This window comes from Notechis scutatus, chromosome 1 (assembly GCF_049901735.1).
Source record: "Notechis scutatus isolate UNSWTSFEM ecotype Mainland chromosome 1, rNotScu1.2, whole genome shotgun sequence".
Lineage (NCBI taxonomy): Eukaryota > Metazoa > Chordata > Lepidosauria > Squamata > Elapidae > Notechis > Notechis scutatus.
Window position 1 is genome coordinate 75,599,761 of NC_142009.1, and position 16,711 is coordinate 75,616,471.

The following is a 16,711-nucleotide window of genomic DNA, read 5'->3' on the forward strand; positions in this document are numbered from 1 at the left end:
TGTCTCTCATTAATGATATAAACCTATTATTATATTATTATTATATACTACATTACTTCTGCTTAGAAATATGTAATTTCTCACCCTGTATAACAATCCACCATGTTAGAAACTTCTTTTATTCTTTGCATGTAAATACACATTTTTCAAGACATTGATTTGTACCTGTCTGCAAACTCGTCCCAAGAGGAAGGGGACTTGTTTCTGACTCTGAACCACTTCTGAATGTTTCAAAGTCTTAGATGATCTTCTCAAATAATCTGCCTTTAAAAAATTTTCATATGCCTCTATAGGGCAAAATGTGTCACATTTCTAAGGCCGCTCAACTCTGTAATGACTGCATGCAGCATACAACATAAAAAAATAAATCCACAACAATATAACAAATAACAAGTATACGTCCCCAAACAGCAATAAAAAAATACAGCCCTGAGTTTGAAACATTCCTTTAAGACAGTGATCCCCAACCTTTCTTATGCCGCGCCCGGTATCCCCAACCTTTTTATGGCGCGGCCCGGTACTGGCATTAGCTGGGCACCGCCATCTTTTTTGATGAAAAAGTGCTTCCGGTGACCTCACCAGAAGCATTTTTCATCAAAAAGATGGCGCGCATGCGCTCGTGAGCTTTTCCGGGTAGAAATGGCTTTCACCCGGAAAAGCTCACCGAAGCGCTGGCGCCGCCATCTTTTTGATGAAAAGCCCGGTGAGCTTTCTACCCGGAAAAGCTCATCGGAAGCGCTGGCGCCGCCATCTTTTTGATGAAAAAGTGCTTTCGGTGAGCTTTCACCCGGAAAAGCTCACGGAAGCGCTGGCGCCGCCATCTTTTTGATGAAAAGTGCTTTCGGTGAGCTTTCTACCGGAAAAGCTCACCGAAGCGCTGGCGCCGCCATCTTTTTGATGAAAAGTGCTTCCGGTGAGCTTTCTACCCGGAAAAGCTCACCGGAAGCGCTGGCGCCGCCATCTTTTTTGATGAAAAGTGCCCGTGAGCTTTCTACCCGGAAAAGCTCACCGGAAGCGCTGGCGCCGCCATCTTTTTTGATGAAAAAGTGCCCGGTGAGCTTTCTACCCGAAAAGCTCACCGAAGCGCTGGCGCCGCCATCTTTTTGATGAAAAAGCCCGGTGAGCTTTCTACCCGGAAAGCTCACCGAAGCGCTGCGCGCCGCCATCTTTTTGATGAAAGTGCCCGGTGAGCTTTCTACCCGAAAAGCTCACCGAAGCGTAGCGCCGCATCTTTTTGATGAAAAAGTGCTTCCAGTGAGCTTTCTACCCGGAAAAGCTCACCGGAAGCACTTTTCATCAAAAAGATGGCGGCACCCAGCAAACCAGCGGCCCGGTAGGACTTGTTCCATGGACCGTACCGGTCCGCAGACTGGTGGTTGGGGACCCTGCTTTAAGAGACCCAGTGGAAAAGCCGTTTTTTGGGACCCATCTAAACAAGGTCAGGGTAAAGATCATATATAGACCTCTTGAGGTATGTTGTTCCAGAGGGCAACCATGAGAAGAGAAAGCCCACTTTCTGGGTCTTATAAGATGACATTGAGCCGTGGTGGCACAGTGGATAGAATGCAGTACTGCAGGCTACTTCTGCTGATCTACCACTCCCAGCAGTTTGGCAGTTTGGGTCTCACCAGCTCAAGGTTAATTCAGCCTTCCATTCTTCCAAGGTTGGTAAAATGAGCATCCAGATAGTTGCGGGCAATATGCTTACTCTGTAAACTGCTCAGAGAAGGCTGGAAAGCACTGTGAAGTCTAAATGCTATTTCTATTGCTATTGTTTAATTGATGGGACCTAAAGCATGCCAACTCTTGTCTGATCCTGCAGGATGAGCAGAAACTACAGGAGACAGATATTCCCTGAATTAAATAAGCAGACCCTTTACCATAAACAGATTATTTTGTGATTATTCAGCATATAATTATATATCCTCAGTATTATTTAGCATAATTTTAAATGAACAGATTAGAAGCAACTATCTCAGAAAGTTCAGAAGAGCAGGTAACTTATGGAAAGAGCTCCATCTGGTATACCAGTAGTACCTTTTTTTTGGATCAGGTACCCTTGCAGACAAATCACAGGAAGTGGTAGTACCATTTTATACTGCACTGGTGAGACCACATTTGGAATATTGTGTCCAATTCTGGTCACCAGGATATAAAAAAGATGCTAAGACCTTAGAAAGAATGAAGTGATGATGATAAGGGATATGGAGGTTAAACCATACAATGAATGATTGAGGGAACTGGGCATATCTAGTATAACAAAGAGAATAACTAGGGGTGGTGTGTTAGCAGTCTTCCAGGACTTGAGGGGCTGTCACAGAGAAAAAGTGGGTCAACCTATTCTTCAAAGCACCTGAGGGCAGTTCAAGACGTAACAGGTGGAAGTTCACGAAAGAGAGATCTAACCTAACAGAATAATATCTTTAGAAGGAACCTTGGAGGTCTTCTAGTCCAACCCCCTGCTCAAGCAGGAGACCCTATATCATTTCAGACAATTGGCTGTGCAATCTTTTCTTAAAAGTCTTCAGTGTTAGAGCACCCACAACTTCTGAAGGCAAGCCATCCCACTGGTTAATCGTTCTCACTGTCAGAAAATTTCTCCTTAGTTCTAGGTTGCTTCTCTCCTTCATTAGTTTTCATCCATTGCTTCTTGCCTTGCCTTTTGGAACCTAGAACTAAGAAGAAATTTTCTGACAGTGAGAATTAATCAGCGGAATGGCTTACCTCTGGAAGTTGCACATGCTTCATCGCTGGAGGTTTTCAAGAAGAGACTGGACAGCCATTTGTCTGGGATGGCATAGGGGCCAGACTAGAAAACCTGCAAGGCCTCTGCCAACTCTATTATTCTATGTTCTATGACTTTGTCGTCTTGCAGTTTGACTATTGCAATGACCTCTCTATTGGGATCTATTGGGGGTGTCCAATAGATCCAGAATGCAGCATAGCAGTTGTGATGGACTAGGCTCGGCATGTTCACATTTGACAACTTTGCTTCATGATCTGTGCTGGTTGCCAGGGTAGTTCCCAGTATAGTTCAAAGTGCTGATCATCACCTAGAAAGTCTTACATGGCCTAGGCCTGTGGGCATCACCTATTTCCTGTGGCTTTGCTTCTGCCTCAGATTCAAATTCTTCTTAAGTGATCATTCTCTCGGTTGCAGCTCTTCTTCTTGTTTCTCAGGATTTTTCTTATTGCCTATTATGCTGGATTAATTTTTAATCTATGCCTATTTACTTGTTTTTATATTATTCTTTATTTCATGAGTCACCCAGAGTCATTGAAGTCAAGCTGCATCAAAATTGAGTGAATGAATGAATCTTGCTTATTTTTGCAGTAAAATTGTACAGCTACTGTAGATACCAAAAGGACAACTAGAGAAACAAAAGTGGCTAGATATTCTGCAGTTCTCCTCACGACATACTTTCTGCTGATGAAAGTCAAAATAATGAACCCAAATGTCCTTAATTGTGATGTATGGTGTATTTTTCTTTTCTAAATCAATTTATTATTTTGGGGGGATCCCAACATTATGGAAGGATGGTTGCTTTGTCAAGGTCCACTTAAACTTTCTACTTTCCAGTGCTACATACCACTTTCGTTCTGTTTCATGAGACTAAACTGCAGTGGTTTTGTATTTATGCATACGTTGCCAAAGAACATTGAATGTCACTCTCAAACTGGACAAACCGGTTCCCATGAAACAATTTAATTCCCTGGTTCTTCTTATTGTGACTGAATTTGTAAATGAATAATATGGAAATGTAGAGCGAGTGGTAGAATAAGAGATGGGACTTTTGCACGGGTGGCACCAAGATGAGGAATAATTTTTTGATGAGTATCCTCCTAGCAGCAAATTTAAAAAGTTTTTAAAATACAGTCCGTGTTTCCATGCATAAAAGAGGCAGCTTTACAATCCAGGGTGGGGTGAGGGTGGGGAGCCATCTGTCACTTCCTCCTCTCCTTCCTCATTTCAGAGAGAGAGAGAGAGAGACAGGACTTTCAACTTAATGTCCTCACTGGATGGGTAGACTCCAACCTTGTCATAATCCAGAGCTCTACTGTTATCCCTTCAGTTTTAGAATTCACCTAGGTTTAATAATCTCATAAATCCTCGCCATGACAAAGCCACAGAATATTTTACATTACTGGCTTCAGTGACTTTATTTACATCTGATATTATTATTTACATATTATTTCAACCATATTTACATACAGCCTGTTGATAATGCTTTGTCCAATGGTTATTGCGTTAGGAAAGTGTATCCTTCTTACATTGAATTTTATCTGCCACCTTTGTTACCTTTTCAGCCCTTTTGAACCTTTACTTGACTTTCAGCAGCCAAAAATCCAATGCCTTTGCTAGGGCTATGTGTAAAGGAGATGCCTCTTTTCAACTAAGGTGTGTACCAGTGGTGGGATTCAATTTTTTTTACTACTGGTTTTGGAGGCATGGCTTGGTATGTATGGCATGGCTTGGTGGGCGTGGCAGGGGAAGGTTACTGCAAAATCCCATTCCCTCCTCACCCCACTAATCTGCTTTCCAGCTCCGTTCTCCTGTGCAGGGCAACAAAAGAAGACCCAGTCGATCAGCTGGGACTCAGGAGGCAGAGAATAGATGGGGGTGGGGCCAGTCAGAGGTGGTATTTGCCGGTTCTCCGAACTACACAAAATTTCCACTACCAGTTCTCCAGAACTGGTCAGAACCTGCTGAATACCACCTCCGGTGTGTACACCTTTGAATCATTTTGGAGAAGCAACGTCCACCACACACACTTTACCTCTAAAACCAGCCATGTCACTTCACCTCATGCCCGACCAAAGTTTTATCCATTTGCATGCACAAAATCATGCAAATTTGGTTGGCAGAACTTCCAAGTGAGGCCTTGGAACAATAGTGAAACACACTTGTGATTCCTGTGGTCGTCACCATTGGCATATAAACAGTCTGGCAGCCTCATACTTAGTTCCCATTACTTCTTTGTGGAAATTATCATTTCTATCTAGGGCCTTTTCTATTAATCACTTATTGGATCGAAAAGAACACATTCTCTTACCTGGTTGCTTTAAGTATGAGCAGATCTTGGGACCCTGTAATGGTACAGTATGCGGGAATGTCCTTGGGTAGTTGGAGGAAGAGCCTACAGATTAGAAAATTGTCATGCAAAAGGTATCTTGGTCCACAGAAGCAGATGGATCATGGGAAATTATTCAGAAGGAACCTTCCCTAGACAGAGCTAGTATTCACTGTTGTCCTTCTTGTCTGGACAACCTAGAAGGCTTAACAACACCCCAAATATTTAATGTCTATTCTACCACTATCTTTCTTCACAGGTTTGTGAATATTCAAAGAAATGGTAGAAGTTGGGATTGCACGAGAAGCCCAATTCTTCTTGAAATGTTAGGATAACTTTTGTTAGAGGAAGCTTGTTCTTTCGTTTCATGACATCTTCCTGCCTGCAAAGAATTGTTTCTTGAAAAATAGGCTTTTTCCAGTCTTCTAGCAAGATTTGGTTGAGCGACAATTTGTAGATATCAATTAGAAGATTATCCATTTCACATTCCATCTAATCCCAATAACTTCATTTGTCTGAACAATCTAGTTTTACCTAGTAACTGTCCTTTAAAAAGATTAAACAGAAAGCTGTTTAATCCCACAAAAGTGTTATAAAAGGGGGGGGAGAGATGAATTTCACTGATTCCTTCTTCTACCTTTCCTGCTGTCACCTGTAGTCCTTTATGCCACCTCTGGCACTCTTCTGGAAAGTCATCTATTATATGGGGTGGATCTGAAAAATGCAGTGGGAGGAGCCTAATGAGAGAAGGCAAAAGAGTCCCTGTGGATTTTATTCTGCTAATTGTTGCCGACTATAAAGGAACAGTGCTCATCTCTGTTTCAAGGCCATCGAGGTCATGTGTCCAGTATGGCATCATCTTCCCACCTAAGTGGTACCTATTTATCTGATCTCATTTGCATCCTTTCGAACTGCTAGGTTGGAAGGAGCTGAGGCGAGGATGGAAACTCACCCTGTTGCATAGTGCTCAGGTCTCGAACCCAGGCTGCCAGCTTTCCAGCCAACAAGCCTAGTGTTTTAACCACTGAGCACTGCACCACTGCTATGAGAGAAGGAAACCAACCATAATGTATGTCCTCCTTGTTTGTTCACACTACTCCCTATTGAATCAAAAAACAATTTTTTCAGCATGAATTCACCATTAGATATAAAACACTGCATACCTTATTTATTGTATACATATCATATATATTTATTACTGTATATACTATACATTGATACTGATTTGCTTCCTTTCCTAAAATATAGAAGCATTAAATTTGCAATTGTATAAAAGGGTGAAAAAAATGTTCATTGAAGCCACCTGGAGTCATGGGGCTCAGTTTTAAAATCCTTCTTTTAGACCTTTCTAAGATAAAATTAGCAGTTCATTTTAAACATTTTTCTAGTGGGAGAATGACTAATAACATTATCATGGAGTAAATGACTCCATGGGTAACTGCTTCAATGAACTTTTTGATGATAATGTATCTTTTGCTGAAGCTTGTTAATGTATACGTCTATTACTAATGTAATACTTTTAAATGCACAAAATGCTACAATGCAAAACAAAGCAAATGGTAACAAGTGTGTTAAAGTGAAGTTGTCTGAAGGTACTTAGTACATTTTCTCCTTTAACTCTGGTCTACCAAGATTTCACTTTCCTTAAGGGTATACACAGATTTTTAGTCATTACAAGACAGCAAGGCCTCAATTCTTTGTATTTCATGTATTCCTATTCACTTTTGAAGATTTGACTAGCTGGAATAAGCAGTAGAATGCTCTTTTTCATTTTATTATCAAGGAGCAGAAACTGGATTTATATCCATACCACGTCAAAACATGTTTTGTTTAGCTTTGACTTAGTCTATTCTGCAATCCAAGCCTATTTTGATTTATTCAATAAAACTACAGTTAACAATTCATAATAAAGCAGGGGTGACTATAGTTGGAGTGGGGTAAGAGGCTTAGGCAGCAAACATGACCACATGGTCAAAGCCCCCTACCCCTTTGTCTATGCATCCACATAACATTCATGTACAAAGGGGTGCAGTTTCAATTGGGTTTTCACGCCTACTATCTTGGTCTCTCTCTCTCTTTCTCTTTCCCGTCTTCTGTAGTTAAATATAATAGGTGAATTTAGTCAATAGGCCAATTTACACAGCATGCTTGACTGGCTCAAAGAGAGCTAACAAAAAGTTGCAGGTGGAGCTGCCTTTGAATCAGTTTTGACTCCTGTCCTCCACATGAACAAATCTGTATTTTTCCTGGTTCGGGAAAAATGTAAAGACAGACCGGCCCAACGATAACCTCACTGCATTCGTGCCTAAGGTAGGACTTAAAGACTCCCAGTTTCTGGCCTTTAGCCCTTTCAACAAACTGGCTTTCACCATGAGGTACAAATGCTTACATACAGTCAATGAGGGAATTAAAAGAGGATAATTTGAGTCCATGGTTCTTTTGAGGACAAACTAACCAACCCCAGTCTGCCAGGTAATGAAACCAGGGAAATAAGAGTTAACAGAATTAACCCCTAACCCTAACCCTAACCCTCAAAAGTAAAAGCAAGCAGAACAGAAAGAAATAACAACCTCCCATCCATCAAGGGAAAAAATGTAGAAAACGCCAAGTTCCCATCTGACAGGACATTGGAGGTGGTGTATTGCCAGCATACTTGGGTAAATAATTGTCCCAGCTAAGTGCAAAGTACAACCATTACGTAATTTAGGGCAGGCCACCACCTATCCCTGACTTGTGAAGCTAAAAAGAACCACAATTGCCACACTGAATTCCTCTAGAATAGAAATGTCCTCATACAGAAATCATTTTCATAAACGTCTAGAAACTTTTTCACTATCCAGTCCTTTTGTTGATTTCTGGTTTGCCATTTGTTGCGTTACTTCAGCCTTGCTCTGCTTTCTAAATCCGATTTAATCAGAAAAGGTGGGCCCTTCAGGTCTCTTCTTTTAAAAGATGTCATCTAACAGGATGTAAGCAGTGCACCTTCCTACCTGTAGTAAGGGCCCCTGCCCTGTGGAACAGTCTCCTCCCTGAAATCTAGCAGCCCCTTACACCTCTAGTCTTTTGGAAGGCCTGAAAAAACTGGCTTCTTTTCTTGGGACAGGATAAGGCTGCAGCCCAGAACTATGATTATTTTTGTACTGAGGCCATAGGGGTTGGACTTTTTTGGAATGCTGGTTTTTGTTACTTCTTTTATTGTTCACATTGGGAGCCACCAAGAGTTATGGTACAAAGTGGCCATATATGTTTCATAAACAAATACATATAAAGAAGGAAAATATTAGTTGAGCATAAACACCATTTTGCCATTCAGTGAGGCAATTGAAGAGAGAAGAAAACTGTGTGACTCAAGAGGTATCTAACTCAATTCCAAAGTATTTTTCAGACAAAAGCAATATAAAATTTGTCTTAAATTCATACAATCTGGAATGTTTTCCAGTTCTCAATTTTACTAACTCCATGGTTTTTACCTCATGAAGAATAGAAGTAAGCGTAATTAAAATTAATAGGTTATATTTTTTTCTGAACATACTGAGGTCCAAAGGGCAACTTTTAATATTTCACAAGGGGTGGGCTATAACTAAATTCCAGAGATGGGTTATGTTTCTGTTGGCTTATTCATGCTCTAAGACATGAAAGCACAACACACACAAAGCCCTCCAAGACCTGTGGGGATAGGAAGCCTGTGGCACTTTTGATATTGCTGAAACAGAACTCCCGGCAGGCTAATTGTGAGGAATGCTAGGAGCTACACTTCAGCAACATCCAGAGAGCCTCAAGTTACCACCTCCAATGAAAGGCTGGCTTTTCATAGGACCGTAGAGTTCCTCATCTGTTGCTCTATCTACAGCCTTGTTGCAATCACAGCAACATTATGTAACTGCTGACTTTGCCTGGCTGAGTTAAAGGAACCTTCCCAAAATGTCTAGACAGATTCCCATCCTGATATATACTTTGATTGGACTCCGGCCAATCCTAACGGCAATAGGGAAAACTTGTAGATATAAGGTTAGCCTGCATAAGCTTCATCTTCTCTGAGTTAGCCTCCTCAAACAACATTCACAGTATGTTTCTTGAGCTATGTCCCACATTTAGGGGAAAATAAATATGACGTTCCTTGAAGCATAAAAAAATGTTTTTTTGTCCAATGTATCTTAATACAAAATAGATGCAAAAGGGAAGGTTATTGAAAAGGATGTCAGGCTGCAGCCATCAAGAAATCTGAGGAAGCAGTTTATCTAGACCTGTTTCCATCCCTGTCCTATTGTTTCTTTTTTATTTTTCTTATATGTATCCATTTCATGTATTCATAACCATGCTTATACCTGTTATCTTATAATTGCTTGACAAAATAAAATAAATAAAATAAATAAATAAAGTGTACTTGCTGATGATCTGTGCCAGAGCCAGGATGGGGGTGGTACATCCATCCTCATGCTCCTTTCTCTCTCCATCAACCATGGTGTCCTTCTGGCTAAGCTCCAGGGACCTTGAAATTGCTTTACTGCAGTTCTTTTCCTCTATTCACAGTCACTTCCAGTTAAAGGGATAGGGAGATGTTGCTCCTTAGATTTCTTCTTTTGGGGGTATTTCAGGACTTGACCCTCCCTCCTCATTCACCATCTACATGATATGGGAGGGGGAGAGATTTGGGGTTTGCTACAGATTTTATTTTCCTGGGCTCCAAGATCACTGCAGATGGGAACTACAGCCAAGAAATTAAAAGAGGCTTGCTCCTGGGGAGGAAAGCTATGGCAAATCTAGACCACCTACAAAAAAGCAGAGACATCACCCTGCTTACAAAAGCATGTATGGTTTTCCCAGTTGCAATATATGGCTGTGAAAGTTGGACCATAAGGAAGGCTGAGCACCAAAGAATTGAGACCTTTGAACTATGGTGCTGGAGAAAACGGTCAGTCCTAGAGGAGATCAACCCTGACTGCTCTTTAGAAGGCCAGATCCTGAAGATGAAACTCAAATACTTTGGCCACCTAATGAGAAGGAAGGACTCACTGGAGAAGAGCCTCATGCTGGGAACGATTGAGGGGAAAAGAAGAACGGGATGGCAGAGAATGAGGTGTCTGGATGGAGTCACTGAAGCAGTCGGTGTGAGCTTAAATGGACTCTGGGGGATGGTAGAGGACAGGAAGGCCTGGAGGAATGTTGTCCATGGGGTCACAATGGGTCGGACATGACTTCGCAACTAACAACAACAACAAGCAATATGCTAAAGATGCCCAATTATATGTTTCAACCCCAGGCCAGCCAAGTGAAGCTGAGAAAGCTCTGTCCCAATGCTTGGATATGGAAAAAATATACTCGGCTCAGTCAAGACCAAAGTAGTTGTTGCTAGTGTCATCTAGATCCAAGGAAACTCCATTTTAAACCTGGATAGGGTATCACTTATCTATTCAAGAGTGGTACACAATCTGGGGGAGGATTATCTTCACAGACTTAAAGCTCCTGCTTGAAAAGTCGGTGGCAACTATGGGCAAAAGAGCCTTTGCACACTTCCAGTTGTACTCTTTCCTGAATCAGTAGGCCCTTCAGACAGGGAGTAATTCTTCCTTCTCAATTACTTCAATGGGGCTGCTCTTGAAGATCCCTCAAAAGCTTCAACTGGTCCAGAATGCAAAAGCACAGACAATGATGGGCATGCCTCAGTGTGCCCAAGTGATATGTGGTCCATGAGTTGCATTGATTTCAAACTTGCTACCAGTTGTGGTTTCAAGGAGCTGGTTGTGACCTATAAAGCCCTGCATGACACAGGGGCCAATTATTTGAGGGACCATGTAACTGCAGTCAGTATGAACCAGTAGGGTTGCACATTCCAAATGCCTTCAGTTAAATTAAGTTACCTTTCAGGAACCAGGAAGCATGTCATGGAACCAGGAAGCATGTCATGGAATTAGAGCTTTTCTGAGATCTTGATGATTTCCACCTGGATGGTGTTCCAGATGCTTAAAAACCTGACTGTTCTCCCAGACCTGGGCTAGGGTAGCTGGAGCCCTTTGTGGAGTGTCTGTATATGTTTTCTGTGTTGTTGGCCAGCTTTGCTTTTTTCCCCCCTCCAAATTGGGAGAGGCCATTGCCCACACTTGTATATTTTATTCTAAAAATAGCAGAGCAAAATAGTACAGGCTAGAAAATCATTTTCTGAAAACAAAGCATTATTCCTCTTCAGAATTCTAATAAATGCTAGACCAGTTCTAAAGAGACTTATTTCTAAAGATCTATTGTCTAATGTATCTCAGCAGGTGGCAGTACCCGGTTAAACTTGTCTGGGCATGGAAGCTAAGCAAATTGGAGCCTGGCTGGTACTAGGATAAAACAGACTGTCAAAGTCTTCCAGATATATTGGCTAGATTTATAATTTTGAAAAACTTTCAAATGAAAGCAGTAGTGAATCACTTAGTTGGCTAGGAAACCACAGATGTGTCCATGAAATCATCAAAAGAAGCTTTATTTTACTTGTTTTTATCACCTTCTATGGTCCAAAAGTCTTCACTATAACTAAGCAGAACGAATGTTCAACATAATTAAGGGATACTGCATTATGCAAATGGAAAAACACAACAATAAAAATGTCACTCATCCTCACTATCACCTTCCAAAGACATCTGGTCTTGCATATATTGTAAGATGCCATATTTGTTGGACCTTATTAAGAATTGTGCATAGGTTTCTGGTCTAACTTTGACTTTCGTAACTTGTATCTTTGGAAGTCTCAGCTGATGTAGACAATCAACAAGCTACATACATTAATTCAATGCCTTTTTGTTTTTTACATACAGCCAAGGTGAAAGCAACTAAAATCTACAATTTGTGCAATATTGCAAAATGCCAGAATCCTGCATCATGTGTTCTACTTTTTATAATTATCCTTATAGCTGATTCATGCATGAATGTTTATAACTCACAGTTCATTATTCAATGACTCTTGGCATTATGTGCTTGTTTTGGAGGAAAACCAGATCATGATAGGAAGATTAAAAAAGCTGGCTCTGTGCTATATATTATATGACCAACTTGTATCTTCCTGGCAACCAAATAAGGAACATTGAATTGCAGAATTTAACCCCTAATTGTCAAAAGCAATGAGCAACAATTCCTTACTCTCAAACATATCCTGGCTTTACTTGCAGGCTGACTATATTAAGAAAAAGTGATTCACTTGTCAATTTCTGACATTGTTTTCCAAAGGCAAACCTTTCCAAATTCTTGACAATATTAAAATGAAACCAAAGAAAACTGAAGCTAAAAAGCCACTTGCAGTTGTTTTTCTGACCCCAGCTCTCAAAGGGTTAATAACAATTTGTTCAGTAAACTAGAGTGCATTCAGAGCTAGGCTGTCACCATTACCCTGGAGATCCAAAATTCTTTACAGATGCCCAAAAGATATTCAGATGTTTATGAGTTAGTGCCCAATTCTTTACAATTAGCTGGCAGGGCTCAGCAGCTGAATACCCAGGTACTTGCAGTAAGAAAGTGATCTACCACAACAGTTCATATTACTTGGAAGATGCAGATTATTTGAAATATATTTTGGAGGACAGCTAGCAGAATTGCCAACAGCCCCAACATATGTATATAACAGATTGAGGGGAGTTATGGTAGACAGCTGTCCCTTTACCTAGAGTGTCACACTCCAAGGCACCTTTTTAAGCTCAGTAGGCCAGGATTTTTGCATTTCAGAATCTATGCAACCCATTATATATTTGTAATTACTTTGAGGATCTGCCCTCCAAATAGATTTGGATGCATAATTTCCTACTTTCCCATTTTATATCACGGAATTATATTCACTTTGACTTGAAATTTCAATAATAAAATTTCAGTGACTGGCATTGGCTGGAGATCTGCCTCCTCCTTGCATTTGCACAATTTCCTACCATCAAGGAGTCTTGTCCTGATTCCTACAATGTAGTCTGACAAGGACCACAATTGAGGAGCCTGTGCTTTTCCACAAAACCCTGTCTTGACCCTTTCCTCTTGCAGAAAAAGAGCAGAGGCGACACAATCGCTCCAATGCAACAGAGGGTCACCCGAACTAGCTACACTTCTCTGGAAATAAAGTGAATGCAACCCTTTCAGGCAGCCAACTCCCCCCCCCCTCCAGCTGAGCTGAGCTCTTACCATGTGCCACCATGACTATTGATCACCGAGCCAAGAGTGCTAGTAGTTAGAGTCCAAAGCATTTGGAAGGCACGGGAGTGAGGGGAACTGATTTAAGGAAAGGGCTGCTTCTAAACAACCCAATGGGGAGAAACAGTCTCTCCCAGCATTGAATTCGGGCGTCTTTCCTAACCCAAAGATTCTCCCCCTCCCCTCTAAGGTGGAGGTCCGGGATGCTTTTGAAGTCTCGAATTGGGGGGGAGGGGGTGGTCGGGCGACCTTTCACTGCCTCGTTTCGTCAACCCCACTTTCTCCCACACTCCTCCAGAACAGGAGCCCTACTTCTGCAGCACGCACGCACAGAGACCCCACACATCCTGAGTCACCGGCCAAGTCATTCAGGAGACGCGAGCCGATTTACCGCTGCTATCCTTGAAGGAAGGGGTCGGGGTGTTCCGCAGGCTCTGGCTCCAGCCCCTCTCGCCTTCCTCTTCCTCCTCCTCCCGCTGCTGCTGCTCCGCGGGACTCAGGAAACTCGCCTCCAAGCCACCCTGCACTTGCTGCTGCTTTTCCTCCTGCTCTGCCGCTGCCGACGCCTTGGAGCCTTGGCGTCCACCAGTCCTGCCCCGATGGCTGCGTCCTCCCTCGGGGCTTTCGCCCTCCTCCTCTTCCTCGTCCTCCTCCTCGGAGGCAGAGCGGGACTCCGCGGTGGTGCTGTAAAATGGGTTGCCGCTGCTGTCCTGGCCCGATTCTCCGAAGACATCGTCGGAAATCTGCAGGCTTTCATAGCGGCAGCGGGCTGCCTCTAACAAGGACAGCGCCTTGAGCCGCTGCCCGCCGCCGCCGCCGCCGCCCTCCGCCATCATCTCCACCGGCGGCGTCAGCAGCCGCCCTCGCTCCGACGGATCCTCCGGCCGCAGGCAGCAACCCAGCAGCAGGAGCGGCTCGGTCACCGAAGTAGGCAAGCAGGCTGGGGAAACATCGGTTCCGCCACCGCTTTCTCCTCCTCCACCGCCTCCGCCACCTCGGAGCCCAGCCTCCCGTTCTCCCCGGCACAACCCGCCCCTGTGTGTGTGCAGAGCCATGGGTGGAAGCAGCCAGCTTAACATCTCTTCCAGTACTTCCTCATCTAGCCAATGACAGCTGCAGTCCTAAAAACGAGAGGTGGGGTTTTATGAGCGCTCCTGATGTCCTGAGACCACCCCATTCCCCGCCTTTAAGTGGGAGGATCTCCGCCGTTTAAAATCACAGAGTTGGTTTTGAGAAAAAAGACGAGAGGCTGCGCGAAAGTCTACGGATCCAACGCGAGAAGTTTGCAAGTGGCTCATTAACTCCGAGTCATGCGCTAAAGCTACTTGATGCCTTTCTCCACGCAGCCCGTTTCCCGGATCTCCGTGGGAATCTATCCTGGGAAGAGATAGATCGCTTTGCGTCTCTCTTGTCTCTTTTACCCTACTGGAAGGAGCTGTCCGCCGCTCTGGTGCTGAAAGACCACAACTCCTGGAGTCCCACCGCAAGACCCTTGAGATTACGAATTAAGGCGGTAACTGCAGTAACTATTATAAGAAGAGGTTGAGATCACCACTGGTTATTAAAGATTTGGCACATGTTCAGGTAGGAAGACGGCAAGCAGCAGGACTCAGCAGGAGGCATGCCTGGAGCCAGAACGGAATGAGAAAAATGGCATGCTCTTCTGCATAAACAGCAGCGTAAGACACGCGCCTGGCAATAATAACCATCCTGTCACCTCCACTTCCTCGGGGGGAAAAAAGCATCTATAAGCAGATACGCTGCACTCAGCTATGATTTAGGGTCTTCGAGTTACTTTAGTAGTGGTGTAAATAGGAGTGTCACTAATTTACCATCATGACAAAGAGAGTGCAGAGCATATTTTAAAGCAACAACAACAACAACAAAAAGATTGCAAAGAGGGGAAAATGAGATCTGGAGGTGACCACAGAAGCTGAGACCTTGCCACCATTAGGGAAAATGCTTATACTTACCAGTAGCAATATATTCAAGAATGGCAATGACCATATCATATATTGGTCTGTACTTTGGAAACACAGTGCTATAGTGGCCACAATGAAGGCAGCCCAGATCTTTGGAACAGATACAGCTATTTGCCTGCAATGAATCAGAGAGCTCCCATTCCAAATTGCTTTGAATTTTCCTACAAAAATTATTCTGCATTAAAGATTCCCTGAAAGTGACATGCAACTCTCAGTTACTACATGGTAACTACACAATAAATGTATAAAATTAAAATATGGGATGTTAAAGAAGCATTTTACAGGGAATGACTATGTTCCTTCTGAAGTTGCTTCAGTAGTACAGATACTGAATAATTCTCAAATATTTTCAAACTTCTATTTTTATTTTTACTTTTTACTGAGAAATAACTGAAGGTCCAGACTACGGATCTGGTCTACAAATCAATGCAAAATCTGGATAGTTAATGTTGTGGCTCCTGGTGACATCAGAATGGAAGAGAAAGAACTGGAGAAAATTACAAAATACAAAGGGCTTGCACATAGGAAGACTGTGGCAAAAGAGAGCAACAATAGTACCAATAGTGATAGGCAATCCCCAAACATCTGGAGCACCACTTGAACACCATTGCCATTGACAAAGTCACCACCAGTCAATCGCAAAAGGCAGTTTTACTTGGAACAGCTTACATGCTGTGACAATACCTTTAACACCATTAAACAACAACATCTTACTATCCCAGGTCCTTGGGAAGGACTCAATAGGTGGATGAAAATGTCAAATCCAGTCTAAACATCTTACTGACTGTGTAACCAACCAAGTTAATAATTACAACAACATGTGTTGTCTCTAGCCATTATAGGCTGAAATAAGATCTGATCTTACTATATACAGTCATGAGTGGGGGAGGGGGGGAGGAACAACCTAAACCAGGGGTGTCAAACTCAAGGCCCATGGGCCAGATCTGGTCTGCAAGGTGCTTAGATCTGGCCCGTAGGGCTGCCTTGGCAATAGTGAAGGACTGGCCCGAGGTGCCTTTGCCAGTTAAAACGTAGCTTAGGAGGGCCATGGGCAGCCCTCCTGCACTCTGTTTTTATTGGCAGAAGCCGTCGCAGCCGAAAATGGAACTCGGGAACCTGTTTTTGCTGGCAGAGCAACCCAACACGAGTGATGTTGAGCTGGCCACCCCCACCCTGGCCACCCCACAAGTGATGTTGAGCTGGCCACACCCACCCCAGCCCCCCAAGGTCAAACACAACCCTGATGCGGCCCTCAGTAAAACTGGATTTGACACCCCTAAGTTAAAACATATTGGTACTAGGTATGGAGGTATATCTCCATTCATTTAAAGGGGCATGCAGACTTTTATATCAGACTTGACTGATATATTTACTTATATTAGTTAGTCTGTACTTTATATTCATAGACAAAATCTTTTCCAAGTATGTTATGAAACAAACCTAAGAGATAGGTTCATCTATTACAGCTCCACATTTATATACTGATTAGGAACAATTCAGACCTTTCATGGA

General features: G+C 42.8%; 1 protein-coding gene across 1 annotated transcript in view; it reads right to left on the reverse strand.

The window, feature by feature from the left end:
* PGBD5 (piggyBac transposable element derived 5) overlaps positions 1 to 14,328 on the reverse strand; it is a 99,799-nt gene extending 85,471 nt beyond the window's left edge. The window contains exon 1 of the mRNA XM_026669468.2: positions 13,609 to 14,328. Coding sequence (XP_026525253.1) covers positions 13,609 to 14,296 — 688 coding nt within the window. The 5' untranslated portion in view covers positions 14,297 to 14,328. The remainder of the gene's footprint in view (positions 1 to 13,608) is intronic.
* Positions 14,329 to 16,711: the final 2,383 nt, after the last annotated feature.